Here is a 17,749-nt window from a genome sequence, read left to right as displayed (position 1 = left end):
GTGGTAATATTCATCACCAAGAAACCAAAATTCCATACATTTATCATTTTTATTTTAACATCTATTGTCAAAATGTAGACAATTTTTTCCAATAAAAAAGTAACATTTCAACATGTTGATTCTGTAGAATACTGTGCCTTTGATAAACATTCCAAGACACTGGGAACATTTTTTAACATTCCTATCTTTGGAATACAAGCCAAATTTGCAAAACTTAACTTTGAATATATTTTCTATTTTTACCTATTTCAACTATTTATTTTCATTCTTTCATTGTGTTGTATAATTATTTGATAGATTAATAGCAACATTGTTTCCCCCAATTAAAGGATTATTCCTTGCCATCTATAATTACCTTTGTGGCATTCCTTATCTTTAAAATGTTTTTGATCCTTTTGATCTCTTCACTCTGCAATATGGTTACATTTATGAATTTAAATCTTTATTTTACCTCTTTTTGTATGTTATATTTCTAAAATATTTAATAAAGAAATAAGTAAAATTGTGCACTGTTACTATAAATTCCAGTGCAAAATGATTATACGAAGAATGGATAAGCTAAAAATAGAGTACTATTCATGTTGCAGGAAGCAAATGTGAAAGATGGTCTTCAATAAAACTTTGAAAACTTGTGCAGTTGAAAATCCAAAGGAATCTCTTAGGAGTATAGTATCAGAGGAGTAGCCATGATCTGCAAAAGTGGCGAGGAGTCCGGTGGCACAGTAAAAGAATAAATAGACACAAATCAGATATTAGGAATGGCAATATACAAAAACCTGTAGAAGAACACTTCAATCTCCCTGGACACACAATTTCAGATCTAAAGGTAGCCATCCTGCAGCAAAAAAACCTTCAAGACCAGACTTCAAAGAGAAACTGCTGAGCTACAGTTCATCTTCAAGTTTGACACCATCAACTCAGGATTAAACAAAGACTGTGAATGGCTAGCTAACTACAAAAGCAGCTTCTCTTCTCTTGGTATTCACACCTCCAGATCAGCTACTAGACGTGGGCCTCATCCTCCCTGACTGGATCCACCTTGTTATCTCTAGCCTGATTCTGGCCTGCATATTTATACCTGCCTCTGGAAATTTCCACTACATGCATCTGTCGAAGTGGGTCTTTGCCCACGAAAGCTTATGCTCCAACACTTCTGTTAATCTGTAAGGTGCCACAGAACTCCTTGCCGCTTTTTTAGGAGTATGCATATAAATATCTGAAGGTTGGATGCAGCTGCCCAAAACCATCATCTTAAAAATGTCACTACATGTAACAGAGAATAATCAGTGGACAACAATGCAACCTGCTGGTGAATGTTGATGGTAAGCACAATAGGGACCGCAAGGGATGCCTTTCCAAAACTGATCGATTCCTCTGACCCTAGTGAGGGTCTTCCTCCAATGAACTTAATGAGGTTGTGCTGACACCCACAAAATTTTAAAATCCCATACTGAATGTAAATATATAAATAAATTCAAGTTATTATTCTACTACTGCTAATCTAACTCCTTCCTACAGGGCTTGAGGTAGGGTTTGGGTTGGATTTTTTGTTTGTTTTGTTTTTTGATATGGGTATTCTATACCTCATGCCGTATGTTGTTATACAGTGTGACTGTGTGTTATTGCTATCTATCATCCTAAGAGTACATCTACACTAGAACCCTTGCTGTGATTTGCAGCTAGATGAAACTGTGTTAGCTGTAATCTGCTAGCTTGCTAAAACAGACATGACACTTTAGGCTTGAGCAAGGTCTGCAGAAGTCTGCTTGCTTGATCCTCCTGATATGTGCTCACTTGTGCAACCCATGCTGAAGTGCACACCTTCCCGTCTTCACTTCTATTTTTAGCAAGCAAGCTAGATTACAACAAGTACGATTTACTGACCATGTAGATCGTATCTGCACCTGAAGTGTATATGTAATGTAAAAGTGACTATACTTAAGTAGTGTAAACTCTGAGAGACAGATTCTCATTTACAATAAATGTTTAAGTACCCTTTACACTGCCAGAGTGGTATAGAGGCCTTAAATGTAAATGAGAATCAAGACCTACATGTACAGCTAATTTATATATTAGGACTCTCTCACGCTGTTTAGGTACAGACTCACATTGACTAGAGAACCGCCTATAGCTCCCCAGTGTGCAGGGATAATTGAATCACTGCTACAATCTTTGAGGAGTACAGCTTCCCCTCCCATCTACCCACTGGTTCCAATGGCTGATGTAATATGGGGGAAAGGAGCCATGGCATCTTCTTTTCAGTGACTTGCATCCCGTTGCTACAATGAAAGGTGGAGGGTTTCTCTGCACCCTTTCATCCAGACACCCACTTTGAATACTCATGGAGCAGATAAGCAGAATGTGGTTCTTCAGTTGCAAAGCATTTTGAAATCCAGCAGACTGAAAGTTACTACAAAAATATATAGAAAGACTAATTTTTTCACCGTTATTCACACAAATAGCTTCATTAGGCTTCATTGAACTAATTGTATGTACTGCTTGTACCACTCACTGTCAGTAAAAACTGCAGAATTGGACACAATTATTAACAACAGTTATCAGGACAGTACTATAAACTGTATGTTACAAAGATGTTATCAATACAATAAATACCAGAAGCTTGAGCAGACTTTGCTTAGAAGGGTGGGAAATGCTCTATAAACCTGCCTCTGTTCCTGCCATGTTAGTTGTACTTATGTTAATGCTCTGACAGCTCACTGTTTCTGAGCAGGAAGAATTAAAGGTATAAACACATAAGAACAGTTTGTTTTACAACTCCTGAAACCTGATAACCGTCTCCTCCTACATGAGTTCAACATTTGCCTTTCTGTTCTAAGTCCAATTTTTGTTGTTTGCCTCTTGTGATCTCACCAAAGCAACAAGGTGATGTGAAAACCAAGGAGACAACAGAGAAGCCCAACATTTAAAGAAGTAGAGATAGGGGAAAATTAACAAGTTTTCCTTAATTAAAACAAGCTGTTAAGCTTGAAGACAAATACTTCCTAATTGGGAGCATAATTTTTAGAAAGTCATGAGTGATGGAAGAGAGGCTGATAATGGGACTAAGTTTGTAGTCTAGACTATAAAAGGGTCAGAGCAAGTTTTGGGGTCATGAAAATCAGTCTTGACATCATGAGCCCCATCCCCACCACTTTCAAATCATATGATCCCCTAATATACAAGAGTTCTGAATACAAAGTAGGACTGGGGAATATAGGATTCTATTAATGTAATAAGAAGGGAGAAAAGAATCTTAATGTCAGCTCTTCCACTGTTGTAAATTGGCATATTTTCTTTCACTTCGGTGGAGCTATGCTGATTGGAATCAGCTGACCAGAGATTCTAGAGATAGAAGTATTAAGTTGTGTAGTCCAATCTCTTGCTAATGTTGCATTGTTCCCTGTTGCACATTTACTACAGTTTTCTATAGTCTAGTTTTTAGTATCGAAAGCCTTGGGGTTTACATCACTTCCCTAATGAGACACAGCAATGTAAACTATCCAGAAAAATTTCCTGGTACTGTCCTAATCTTAATTTAATCTCACAATTTCCAATTACATTTTATAGTTCTAATATTTCTTCTCCATCCTTGACGTGTACGTGCTGCAAATATTTATAGACATTTCTTACCTCTAGTTAGCCCTTAAGAATAACCTCATTGACAGAGTGAAGCTTAACCATTTAAAAAGTATTTCCTAAAGCGAACACTAGTGTCTCAGACCCATCCACTTGGCAGAATACTTCTGCTATAAACACTCAACCCTTTCTCTCCTTTTTGTTTTGGAAAAGAAAACCTCCCATTATTGTTGCCACGCCTTGTTCCTTAGCTGTGGGTGGAGTAGAGCATCAGATACCGCTGCATACTTTGCACAGCCCTAAACTTAACTGAGAGACAGGTGGGGTGCAATGTTCCCTCTAACTTTTGCCATCCATATGTGGAGTAAATTTTTAGTATGTACATTGAGGCATCTGCAAATGTGCACCACCAGTAGAAACACATGCTGCTGGCTGTGGGCACTATGCTAATCAGCTGGGTGAATCTCCCTGAGTGGCCACCTAAGTGATCAGTTTACAAGGAATGCTATGGCCCTATTGGTGTAACCCACACACCTTCGGGGTGTGGCAAAGTGTGGTGTACTGTCCGATCTAGTGGCACTGAGACCACTTACAAAGAGAATAATGAATCTGCTTTACAGCCTGAGCGGAGAAGCAGCTGGCTTTTAGCTCAAGCTATAGCAGCTCATACACTAAGGCTATGTCTACACTGGCATGATTTTCCAGAAATGCTTTTAAAGGAAAAGTTTTCCGTTAAAAGCATTTTCAGAAAAGCGCGTCTAGATTGGCAGAATGCTTTTCCGCAAAAGCATTTTTGCGATCGGGGCTTTTTTGGGGAAAACAAATCTCTGCTGTCTACACTGGCCCTTTTGTGCAAAAGTTTTTCGGAAAAAGACTTTTGCCCGAACGGGAGCAGCATAGTATTTCTGAAAAAGCACTGACAATCTTACATGAGATCGTCAGTGCTTTTGCGGAAATTCAAGCGGCCAGTGTAGACAGCTGGCAAGTTTTTCCGGAAAAGCAGCTTTTCTGGAAAACGTGGCCAGTCTAGACACAGCCTAAGCTCCAGCAGTCCCGGGTTTGGTTCTACCTGGTGGTGGGGAATTTGAGGCCAGCTCTCTGAACAAACAACTCATGCTCTTTATACCTCACTACCATAGCTATTAGGGGCGAGGGAGATCCCGGGGATCCCACCCTACCTCACCTCCCAAGTGCTGTGAAGGCAAATCCATGAATCCTGCTGAGGCGCCGAAACGCGGCAGCGAGAGGCACAGTCACACCCAGCCAGGACGCAGGTCCTGGGCACGACTTGTGAGTGGCCCTGGCGTGTTATCAGCCCAGGGGAGGCCGCCTGTCGGTGCCGCGGGGGGGCCCGCCCCCCAAAGCGGCCAGGCCCTGTGGGGCGGGGCCGAGCACGCGGGATGGGCCGCGTCGGGCTGCTGCTCAGGTGAAGGGGCAGAGCGGAGCCGCCTCCCCACAGGCCCTGCCGCGTCAGGCAGCCGCACCTCGCAGGCTCCGCCCCGGGAGCGCCGCCGGGTCGGGCAGGGCTGGCTGGTTCCACAAGTTTGACAGTTTGGCCGAAGGTAGCCGCGGAACCGTCTCTGCCGGGGCTTTCCTGGGGCGGCGGCCGGGCGCGGAGCGGCGCCGCAGCAGCTCCCAGAAGATAAAAAAGTTTTTCCCGCCGACCCCCTCGGCCTCTCCGCCGGCTCCCCACAGCCGCCCCCTGCACCGTCGCGCCTGCCGCCGCCTGCGGGGCACCATGTCTCGGGATCCCGAGGAGGTGAACAAGCTGACGGAGAGCACCTACAAGGTGAGGCCGGAGGGCGCGCTCAGGGAGTCAGCGACGTAACCCAGGGCGAGGGGCAGTCCCCGGGGAGCGGGCTTAACGGCGGGGCACGCGCGCCTCTGCCTCCTTCCCTGAGGAGTGGAGAGCCTGGGGCACCTCAACTCGGCCGGGCACGCTCACACGCTTCTCCCAGTGGGGAGCGAGCAGCTGGGGCGCACACACTCACGCCCCCCTCTGGGCAGAGGGCAGCTGGGGTACCCCCCCTCTCTTGGGGAAGGGGCAGTTGACCCTCTAGGTCACCCTTGAGAGGCATGTCAGTAAAAGCAACGTAGTCGTATAAACTCTCTTCTAGTCTCAATCAGGGGTGCGCATATCACTGGCCTGCCCTGAAGCGTTCTGGGGTACAGGAATTCATCTTGGTATTTGCCTCGTTTTACAATGGGCTGCATAGAAAGCATTAGTGGAGTCAGCAATCCAAACTAACATACCATGCAGACAATACCTTGCTTATACTGCTAGATATACCATGCACTGGAATGAAGTACAATATTTGTATTCCAATTGATTTACTTTATAATTATATGGTAAAAATGACAGAGCGAGCAATTTTTCAGTAAGAGTGTACACTTTTTCTTTGTATTTTTATGTCTGTGTAAGTAACTAGTTTTTAAGTGGGGTGAAACTGCAGTACCTATGAATCAGACTCTAGGGTACAGTAATCTGGAAAGGTTCAGAACCACTGATATATAGTATATTTGTGTTGTTCTTCCTTCCTAAACAATATAGCAGAACTCAGCATACCTGGTGTAGTGAGAATATAATTTTCTTGTATACTAATCTCAAACTGTCAGGATCTTTTACCTTGACCATTCTGCTACTAAGCAAGTTTTATCCATAACATGTAGATGCATATAAGAATACAGAAAAATATGTGGGATTTTTTAAATTAAATACAAAAAAGTTGTTCAAAAAACTTTTATGGTAACCTTAAGGATATTTCATTGACTCCTTGCACTTTCATATGACAAACAGTATATTATTAATTAAAATCTTTTGTGCCATGAGTTTTTTCCTTTTTTCAACTAAGGGTGTGTCTAGACTACAGAGTTTTGTGGACAAAAGTGGACTTTCGTTGACAAAACTATACCTGCGTCTACACTACCGCTGAGTTCTGTCGACATAACGTCGACAGAACTCAGCAGTTTTGTCGACGCTGGTAAACCTCGTTTTACGAGGCATAATGCCTTCTGTCGACAGAGTTCTGTCGACAGAAGGTGTTATTGCATGTAAACTGTCCTTGCGTCTACACTGCCATGTCGACAAAGCAGCTTGCTTTGTTGACAGAACTGAATGTAGTGTAGACGCTCTTTGTCGACAAAAGCTTTGTTGACATTATCTGTCGACAAAACCCTGTAGTCTAGACGTACCCTAAGTTTATGACTCTTGAATTGTTGCTTTAGGTTTTGTTTTTGTGATTAAATCCATGAAAAATTAATGGACATGGGATTTTAACTTACATCAGTATATGCTAAAATCTGTTTTGTGAAACTGTGTACATACAATTGCAAATGAACCTCATTTAGAAGTATGAGCTATGAATGAGAGTCCAATTCTATAACTTTAAAAACACACACAGCTATGTTTTGCTTTTTGAAGAACGTTTTGTTTCTCTACATTAGCTGTACATAGTTATTTTGAAACTCTGGCTTCTCCAAGTTCAACAACAACTATATATTAAAGGCTCTATACTTAAAACTTCTGCATGTCTCTGTTTCAAAAACACTGAATTTAGTCATACTGAGTCAAATCCTATAATTCTTACTGAAAAAAAGCTGTTTAAAGAGTTTTCTCTAAGAGATGAGTGCACTATTTGGCCGATGTTAGTTTTCCATACTGTCTCTTACAGAGGAAGTGCTCAAATTTGCAAAAACACTTACTTGTCAGTCAAGTTACATACATGCATTAGCAGCTTTGATCCTAAATGAAGGATTTCTCATCTTTTTCATACACCATATTATTTTATGTATTAAGACTTTGTCAAAGTATGTTTTCATAATTTTTAAAATTTTCTTTTAATCTCTGAACCTGTATCCTGAGGGTTCCCCCTTGCCTTTTTTCCTTTTTTTTTTTTTTTGCAGGGAGGGAGAGTGGGTTGGTTTTTTGTGTGTGTGTGTTTTTGTTACTTTCAAGCACTTCAGGCTGCTCCGATAGCCTTTTAGTCTTGCGATTAGTCCAGTTGTGTTGACATCATGTTGTCTTTTCTGTTTGACCACTGGGGCAGGGATGCTGGAACAATTTGTATAGTGGGGAGTACTGAGAGCCATTCAACCGAACCGTAAATCCGGTATATGATGGAAACCACTTCAAGCCAGGCAGGCGATGCTACCGTATCCTCAGCACCCATAGTTCCAACAGCTATGACTAGGTGGCTTAAAAATACATGTTGAACCTCCCTGGCCTGGCGCTCTTGGGATCTGACTGTTCCAAATGAGGCGTTTGTTGGATCGGGGGACATCAATTCCAGCCCTCCCTGCCCGGCTACACTGCCATCCCTAGCTACTGCTGCCAGCCTTCCTGGACTGACTGCTGCTTCCCACGCCACGCAGGCTCCTGGCCACAGCCATATTGCCGGCCCCATTGTGGAAGCTGCCAGCCCCACTGAGGATGCTGGCCCTGGCAAGGTTCCCAGCTGCAAACCTCCTGTTGCCCAACTCCCAGAAAATGGGGCTTTCTGGCCCAGGAACATCCGTGGTCCTGCCAGATAAGATATTGCTGAACCAAAGAGTTCTGTTTTTTAGAGGTTGTATTAACCAGTACTAATTTGAGCAAAATTAACATTAAATTTATTGGAAGAAAGATCGGGTTATCCGTAGAGGGAAGAGCATCTATTTATTTGCAATCTATTTTGTCCTATCTCTTACATAATTTCTAGTATTATGTGACATCAGTAATCATCATGGGCCCTAAATCAGTAAACTCTTTACTCACAGAAGAATGATATTGCTAATAGGGTCATTTTCATGAGTGAGGATTTGCAGGATGAAGCTCTGAAAGTTAAATGTAATGCTACAAATGCTGGATTGTAACAGGACTACAGAAATAGAGAAATGGTGGGGCATATGACTTGCAGGACCAGTGATAGGCTTTCGTCCTTTAAGAAATCTAACTGGAAGGGGAACTGAATATTAAAAATGAAAAGGAATAATAGGGTTTTTGGCTTGTCTGTTTCTCACTCTGACCTTCTTGTATTGTACTGATGTCACTATCCGTGTATCGGATGCCCTTTAAATGAATGTTTAATCACTCTGTATGACGTTGTTGTTAAACATTAGGGATGTAAAATCCTGTATAATTAGTTAACCAGTTAATTGGTTAACTGTTTAAAGGGTGGTGGGTGGGCAGGAGCATCCCACCATGGGCAGGGTCTCCAGCCCAGCTGCTTCTGGCCCTACCTGGCACATCTCCCAGCCCAGCACAGGGTTGGAAGCAGCATCCCCGCATGGGGCTGGCAGAGCTGCTGTTGCTTCTGGAGCCATCCAGGGCTCCCAGCTCACACAGGGGCCAGGTGGTGCTGGAGCAGTCTTGATCCCTGGGTACCGGTTAACCATTGCTCGGTATGCATCACCCATTAAGGGTGATGTTTACTAGGTATCCTTTAGCATCCCTATTAAACATATTTACACAAATAACCAAAATGACTAAAAGATTAATTGACAAGTTATACTTTTGTGTGTTAGCTTATAAAGGAAAAGTGAACATCCCAAAACTAATCAACATTGTTATCCAGCCACCCTAAGCCACAGATCATTAATGCAAAGAAATTCAGAGTTAATATTGACATTTAATCTTGCCCTCTTATTCTTTAGGTATTGCATAGCTTTAGAATAGATACTGTGGCACATGCAGGATGAAATTGGGGGTTGTAGAAGTCCACATTTTAAATGCAGCCACAACCTTCCTCATGGCAGGAATGTGAAAGATTAACTGGTAAGCATCCCCCAACTGTCTAGTCAAGGGGTTAAGTCAGTGTAACTACGTCACGCATGGGTGTGGATTTTCAATTACTGCTAGTATTGTAGCCTTTTATAACCTAACAGTTTTAACCTTCAAAATAAATGAGACACATTGTAGGAGTTCTTTCCTGTAAATACTCATCTTTGCTTTTTATTTTGAAATACACCTACTCAGAACTATAGCTCAGAAGATTTGAACACAGCTAAACAATATGCAGAGTCTCTGAAGCTTTGGCTTTACAGTCTGCTGACATTTTATCAAAAAAATTGATAATTACTAAATAAACAGAGTGTGTGTGTGTGTGTGTGTGTATAAACCTTACTATTTATCTCATTACACTTATAGATATTAATTTATAGCAAGACTAAACAATAGTAGATATTAAAAGTTGATATTGGACTGATTACATGTTTTTCATATTTAAAAGAATTGCAAAATACATTTGAAAGAATCCTTTAAATATAACAATTATGTTTGGAAAACATCTTGAGATTTCTTTCATTGACTCAAATAGGAGTCAAAGATATTATCCTGTGTAAAACAAATCTTACTGCATTGTGCCTGAAACACTTTACAGTGTGTCTATAACAAATAAAATTGATTCTCCTTCTGGACCCTCTTGAATTGCTGGGTCCCAAGGAAATTCCCACCCTCCTCCTCCATCTCTTGTCAGTGGGCCTGGGAGAAATATATTACAGCAGGGGTGGGTATTAATTTTTTATGGAAGGGGGGCAATTCAAGAATTTGGAAAGTGGTCAAGGGTTGCACTTTTCCAGGACACAAAGGTAACACTGGGGCGGCAACTGGCTTCCCCAGGGGGGTGGCGGCATGTAACCGTTATGGTAACCGATTAGCTCATGCTTATTGGTTAACTGTTTATATCCCTAGCGTTATTTAAAAAAGCATATTCTACCAATGATTTTTTTAATCCAGTATTTCATCCATGGGTGCCTTCTCTGCTACTTTCAGGATTTGACAAAAATAAACTGCTTTTAAAAAAATATGAAATATCTGAGCAGTGTTTAAAATATGAATGTATGCCTTAAAATGTGGGCCTGACTTTGAGAAATGCTGGGCACCAGTAGCTCCCATTAACTTGAAAAGTAACTCCAAGATAAAGCCATTTTCATTTTGAAAAATATTCTGCGTTTTGTGGGACATTTGGAGCATGAGGCAAGGAGTGTCTAATTACACTCAGACACTTTACAAATCAAGTTGCATAAAAAAATCAGACATTTGCTTGTCTTGAGGCTTTTTTTTTTTTGGTAAAATTATAGGGTTCCTCCTGCAAAAGAAACCCCAGTTTAACAGATTCAGTTGTTGGGGTATTTTTTAAAGATTATTAAAATCCACCTATCCGGCAATTGCAGAGTATGAAATTTTAACACATATAACAGCACATTTAAGTAGCCTTGCCACTTCCTTCCCCCCCTCCCCCCAGTCCTCTCAAAATGCCAACCATTCCGTTTGGCAGAAGCCTGAGGAAAATAGGTGAGCTTTGAACTAGTCCATAAATATCAGTTACCTATGAATTGTACAAGCAAATTCCAGAGCATAGGATCTTCTACTGGGAATGCCTGGTCTCCATTCCTCAAACATTCAGATTTCGAGATGACTGGGGCACTTCTGGTAACAGTCAACTGCTGTTATGGTGCAAAGGCTTCCAGCCACATGGGTCTAATAGAGAAAAATTGTGTATTTTGGGGGATGTTAGATGCTGTTTATTTTACTAATCATGTAGCAATTTTTAGCAATTACATGGTTACTCCACGGGGCTCGGAGCCCTCTGCCACACGACACTGCATCTGCAAGGGGTCACAAGCAGAGCTGTGCCTAAGTAAGAACTGCAGTATCTAAACCCTGTAATTTTCTCCTACCAACAAAATATAAACAGACAAGTATATTTAAAGTGTTACTTGTAGAATCTGTAACTACTATATGTATACAAAGTGAATTTTTGGAAATATTCTACCTGTTGCTCCTAGAAACAGTCAAGGATGCTCCTCTGGGGCATCTGATATTGTCCACTGTCAGCAGACATGATACTGGGCTGGATGGACTTTTGGTCTGACCCAATATGGCCATTCTTATGTTCTTAGAGACGTTTAAGGAATTTTTTCCTCTCTCTTCAGTTTGATTGTGTGTATCAATCACTTTCATTGTTTCTCCTGTACAGTCAGTCAGCTAGTTTCTCCTGTTAGCTGTGGGGGCATCTTTTTAGGGGGGGGGGGAAAGACCATAAAATCATGAGAAGTAGTAGGGATACTAAACCAGTTTAACTAATTCTTCACTTTATAAATTGACTAAATTTCATTGTTGATTTGAAGCTTTATTTTAAAAAAATGCTTTTTCTTTATGGTGTCTGAATAACCTTATCTGAAAAGATGAAAATTTGTTTTATTTCCCAATTTATTTTTTTAATTTTAAAATGTTCTTATTATATACTCTTGGTTTATGCATGGGCTAACAGCAGTACGCTAGCAAATGCATGTCCAGTTCAACATACAAAATATTAAGACTTTTTCATTGCTATCTGGTCTTTATGTTAAACAAAAGGTGTTTATTTTGAATACCTTGATTTTCAAATTACATCTATTTGACCAATATCTAAAAAGATACAATTGCTTCAGGTCAAACTCCTTTGTGTAGTTACTATCTGAATTTTCAGATACATAATGATCTTTGAGACATTTACCTTCCTTCCCCCCCTCCCCCCCGCCTCCCCGTTCTGTTCTGAAATGTGATTTGTCCTTTTCATATGTGTTCACTTTTTTAAATTGTATCCTTTGGTATATATGGTTGTGACTATTTTCTTCCACTATTTGATCTGAGGAAGCTCATCATCTAATAAACCATCTTGTTAGTCTTTAAAGTGCTGCATAGTCCTGTATTTTGTTTCATAATGATCTTTGTTTCTAATGGTTTGCAGATTTCAATGTGTATTAGGTCTTTCTCTTCTAAGTTCTCTCAGACCTAGAACACTTATTTTGTAAAAGCCTCTATTTTATTTGTTTGATGTAGGAATGTTAAATATCATTTATTCGAGTAAATGTGTAACTTCTGAAATTTTCAGTGGTTACATGCCAGGGAGCAGGCAGCTTCTGGGGAGCCAGTGAATGCAGGGAGCTGTCTTTTAAGCCAACTCCATGCGAACACTGGCTCCTGCCTGTTCCCCATTCACCCTACATACACACATTGCTCCCTCTGACACAGAGGCAGCAGCATGGGGAAGGGGGAGGCAGGCGACTCCGCAGGAGCCAGTACTTGTGGGGAGTTGGCTTAAAAGCAGGAGCTAGTACACATGGGAAGCAGTGTGATGGGAGGGTGGGAAGAGGCCTGCATGTAACCATGCTCATTAACCCATGAACCCAGGCTCATTGATTAACTTTATAAACAGTTACACTTTCACATCCCTAGTTTGATGTACCATATATGGAAATGTCAAAAAACTAAAAAGTTGCTTTTAAACAGAAACAACTGGATTTGCATAACAGATTTCAGTAATATGTATGAGTTTGTCATACCCAGTTGCTGGGTTTCTTGTACAAGCCACTACAGAAAAACAACTGAAAAAGATGGAAGATTTTACATGAAACTGTTTATATTTTAAAACTATTCATCTTAAAATTGATAGTGCAGAACCAGTTTAGTATAATTTTATTACCAGATATACCCAGCTTTGTTCAAGTCTTTAAGTGAAGATTTTTGTTTGATTCGTTGTTGTTGTTGTTGTCGTTGTTGGTTTTTTTTGACAAAAAAAACAATATATATGCTTTATTTAAATGATTGTGTTTTTCAAAAATGAAGGGAAAACATTTGTATTAATAAAAGAGTGATTCAAGCATTAGATAGCGCTTATTGGTAGACAGTATTTGCAATATTTATCTTTTGCTATAATAAAAAGGAGGTGGGGATGCAGGTATGAGAGCAGGGGGTGGGAGGTGCAGGACTCAAGGTAGGGGACTCGGAGGCTGTGGAAGGGAGCTTACCAGGGCTGCCCAGGGCAGTGCTGTTACTGTGATAGATTGTCTCCTTCCCCCCCTCCCTTCCCCCAGGCCTATCCTGGGAGGCAGGGCTCCAGGGGTGGTCCTGGCATCCAGCTGACCTCCCCTCCCCATGCTGCAGCTGATACAAAGGGTGGCACTTAGGGGCCTGGCCCTGACTTGCAGCTGCCTCCCCTGCAGCTGGTCAAGGGAGTGGGGGGCGAGGCTCCAGGAACAGCTCTGGCCTCAAACTGCCCCTCCCCCAATCTGCAGCCTATCTGGGGCTAGGCCATGGTTCCCAGCTCCTGCTTCTCCTGCAGCGGAAGCCAGGCCTGGTTCCCAGCCTCCCCTCGGGGGTAGGGGGTGTCTTCTGGGTAGGAGCTGGGCTGTGCTTCCCAGCACCTGGGGTGGATCCAGGGGGTCTCCTTTCCCCCCCCCCCCCACTGGCACAGTTTGGGGCAGGGGAGCCACTTACTCAGTCTGGTGGCTGGCCGTGTGGAGCCCTGTGCCCAGATGGCCACTCTCCTACTGATGCAACTCTCCCCAATGGTCACTACATTATAGCGTCCCTCCTCTCTGCCCCTTCCCTTTCCATGTTCTGGAAAACATTCCCATTCTAGGCACTTCCTGGCACAACCAAACCCTGATCTTGCTTTAAGTTAAGGTAAAAGGAAGCTGCATGCTAAATTTTGTGGCCCTAGCTCTTACTGTTGGAGGATAAACTTCAACAACAACAAACATGGAGATCAGTGGTCCCCAATGTGGTGCCCGCGGGCGCCGTTTGCGCCCGCCAACAACCTGGGCCGGCCCCGCCCCCGGCGCTCGGGCGGCCCCAGCCCCAGGGCACATGCGGGCACTCGGGCGCGCGGTGCTCGAGTGGCGCCGGTGCCAGCCCCAGGTGCATGGCTCAGCCGGCAGCGCTGGCCCCGGGCCCACGGCACAAGGGACTCGGGCGGCCCCAGCCCCGGCCCTAGGGCACACGCTGGCGCCGGGTGCAAGGGCATCCCAGTCCCCTGGCGTGCCTCCGGACGCGCGGCCCCGCCCCCGGGCGCCCGGCGCGTGAGTGGCCCCACCTCCCGGGAGCCTGTAAAGGTTGGGGACCACTGATGTAGATGGTATCATGGGCACAGGCCACTTCTTCAAATGACCGGAGTTTTGTGTTTAGGATGTGCAGACCCAAAATAAATAGAGGAGAAGGGAAGGTGTGGAGGGGGGGAGGGGAAAGGAAGGGGGTGGGAAACAAGGAGCAGAAGGTATGAAAATATCAAAGGGAAAAACAAGTAGGCAGAACTGGTAACCTATAAGCACCTAAAGATTGGATAGTTAAAAGAAGCAGATAAGGATCATAGGATAGCAATTAGACGGGAAGGGTACTAACTCAAGAATCTACTTGAACAAATGGACTCAGACAGATGCATAAACTCTCTAAAATATATATGTGGATGTTTCTCTCCATTTAATTTTTCTTCATGTGTGATATGAGTTTTAGCATTGTTTTGCATAATAAAGACTTATAGAGTATTTGAGATAATTTAAAATTATAAACATTGCAAAATCTCAGTGAGTCATAAAATAATTTAGTATTGTATAGAGTTTTCCAAATAAAAGTATACATTGTGGAAAATTAATTGCTCAATAATTGTGGCTATCAAAAGAGAATTCCTATAAATGTACATGTGACATACAAAGGGAAAACAGTTATCATATTTGAGCTACTTAGCTTAAAATGACTAGTAATATGGTAACATGTATCCAGTTCTGTGTTTGCTCTGGCATAAGTCTTGTTTACAAATAAGTAGAAATGTAGCATGACTAAAGAGTGCAAGATCAACTCATTCCTCCTCTTGCTTTTTTCCTTTTCTTTTTAAATATAGATTGGATAACTATATTACAGCTAACTCACCACCACATACTTCCATTTGACTACTGTTCAAGCAACTTATCAAGTAGCTAAGAACAAGAGCCTGTTTTTTAAAAAATAATACTGGCTGCCTCTATTTAGTTATCCATTTTTTGATTACTTTAAAAAGCCAGATATTCCCAAGGTGTGAATATTCTGAAAAAATCAAGCCTCTTAAAGATATCTCAGCTTTTAGCACTCAATCAATGGCCACTTTTGAAAATCTTGATTTGAAGGAAAATGCTGCTGTCCTTCTACTTATCAACATGGAGGTAGGAGGGGAGATTTCTAAAAGTTGAAGTGTTTAAATCCGGATCTCAACTTTAGGTACTTTGTCTAAACTGGACCGATGCAGCTGATTTCCTGAATTATGAATGACGGTTTCACAACCTCTTCTACTTCATCTGTTAGAATTTGGTGGCTATAAAAGCAGACATGTTGTGTTTTTTGTTGTTTTTAATTTCTAGTCTTCGTTGTACTGGACACAATAATTGTCAACAACAGTGAAAAGGAGCTATAGTGGGTAGATTTTTTTGGTTATGTTTTTTGTTTTGTTTTGCCATGAAGGAAGCCAGTAATTCTCATTTTACTTTTTGGTGGAAGTACTCATATTGGTCTGACATCATACAATGTAATGAGCTTTCAAATTGAATGTGTCAGCTACTTTTTCAAAATGCCACGCTGAAACACACAAAACAAAACCCAAAACCTTTCAGCAGGCCCACCACTATATTGTTTTTAATTGGAAGGTGTTAAGTCATCTCCAAGTGACCTGTCCAATCAGAAAAAATAAATATATATATTTTTTAAACAAATCCAAATTGTGAAAAATAGCCAGCATTCTTTTTCCTTAAAGTATTTAGGTAGTCATGGAGAAAAGAGATTTCCCTTCTCTCTCTCTCTCTCTCTCTCTCTTTCCTTCATTTAAGGAAGGATCTGTGTAAACCTTAGTCTTGAATATGCTTAGAGAGGTCAGATTTATGTCTAAGTGGGCACAAATCCAATGAAATTGGAATGTTGCTCTGCTTACACCACAGGTTAATTTTGTGCCAATATCCTAATTTTGGGTGCCCAGCATCCAGAAAAAAATCACTATTGAAGTCAAACACCCACAGAAGGGACAAGGGGGGCTGTTTAATTGAAGTATAGAGTAGGGGTGGCCAAACCCGTGGCTCTCGAGCCACATGCGATTCTGCTCATAGAAATGCTGCTCTTGCTAGTTTGGAGGTATGTACCCGGACTGCTTACAGCTGCTTTGCACATGCACCCTGGCGCCTGGAGGGACAAGCACGTGGTTGGTGGCGGCGGCAGTGGCTCCAGTGAGACCACAAGCATTGGGTTAGAGCAGGGAAGGCTGAGGATGCCTGGCTCTGGGGAGGAAGAGGGCATTGAGTTGCAGGGGGGGGGGGGGGGGGAAGACGGGCCAAAGCACCTTAAACTAAAAGTCTTCATGGATGCAGAATAAGGCAGCCAACACACATGTCATATTTATATTCCAGGGCAAAAAAAGAATCCGCATGTACCTGGTTTACATTGTGTTTCTTTAAAAAAAAATAAAAATTCAAAGGCTATTGTTTGCCAGGCTGAAGCAATTATTCCAAGATATGAGTCTCGCCCTTATTGTTTTTGAAACTCTCGTATTTGCAGTCTGAGACAGACCTGAATTGTTAGAACTATTAAAAAAAACCCATCATCTTCATATGTGTTTTTAAAAAAAAAAAAAAAAAAAGTGAGGAAACCGTACCAGAGATCAACAAGCTGGAGTGAAACAGGCACTTCAAATTGTGCTAATTTACTTCTCAGTTCAGTTTAATTTTAAAAAACTCACGGGACATAATAGGGCAGTAGGGTTAAATTTAAAATACATGGGGGAATGCTTATTTTTAGTGTGATAATATTACTATATTTTCAGATGTTTTTTTTTAATTTGATGTTTGTTCCTTGTCAAGTTCTCTGAATATCTGTGGACTGACTGCATTTTTTAAGCTATTAGAGACTTTTTTATTGGTTTCTGTCTGAAATGTCCTGTAATGTTATTTTTATCACTAGTTTTTGTGTACTATATACATATATAAAAATAAATATATAATACATGGCTCTTTGCACTCTATCCACAGCTATTTTGGCTCTTATTCTCTAATTGGTTCACCACCCCTGGAATAGAGGTTCAGGTGTTGTGACAGCTGCTCCCAGGGCTCTCTACCCCCAAGTGACTGGCCCTGCAGACTGCTGCCAAACAGACCAGCTCCACTTCTAGCTACAGGCAGTCCCCGCCGGGTTACGTACAAGATAGGGACTGTAGGTTTGTTCTTAAGTTGAATCTGTATGTAAGTCGGAACTGGCATCCAGATTCAGCCGCTGAATCTGGACACCAGTTCTGACTTACATACAGATTCAACTTAAGAACCCCAGGCGTCCCCAAGTCAGCTGCTGCTGAAACTGATCATCAGCTGATTCCAGGAAGCCCGGGGCAGAGCAACTCTGCCTCCGGCTTCCTGTAGTCAGCCGCTG

General features: G+C 42.0%; 1 protein-coding gene across 1 annotated transcript in view; it reads left to right on the top strand.

Annotated features, from left to right (window-relative positions):
• The first annotated feature begins 5,034 nt into the window (after positions 1-5,034).
• BAIAP2L1 (BAR/IMD domain containing adaptor protein 2 like 1) overlaps positions 5,035-17,749 on the top strand; it is a 91,641-nt gene continuing 78,926 nt past the window's right edge. The window contains exon 1 of the mRNA XM_014580815.3: positions 5,035-5,365. Within this exon, the coding sequence (XP_014436301.1) occupies positions 5,315-5,365 (51 nt within the window). The 5' untranslated portion in view covers positions 5,035-5,314. The remainder of the gene's footprint in view (positions 5,366-17,749) is intronic.

This window comes from Pelodiscus sinensis, chromosome 16, assembly GCF_049634645.1.
Source record: "Pelodiscus sinensis isolate JC-2024 chromosome 16, ASM4963464v1, whole genome shotgun sequence".
In the NCBI taxonomy this organism is placed as follows: Eukaryota; Metazoa; Chordata; order Testudines; family Trionychidae; genus Pelodiscus; species Pelodiscus sinensis.
Note: the sequence above shows the minus strand (reverse complement) of the source record. Positions and strands in the feature narration are given on the sequence as shown.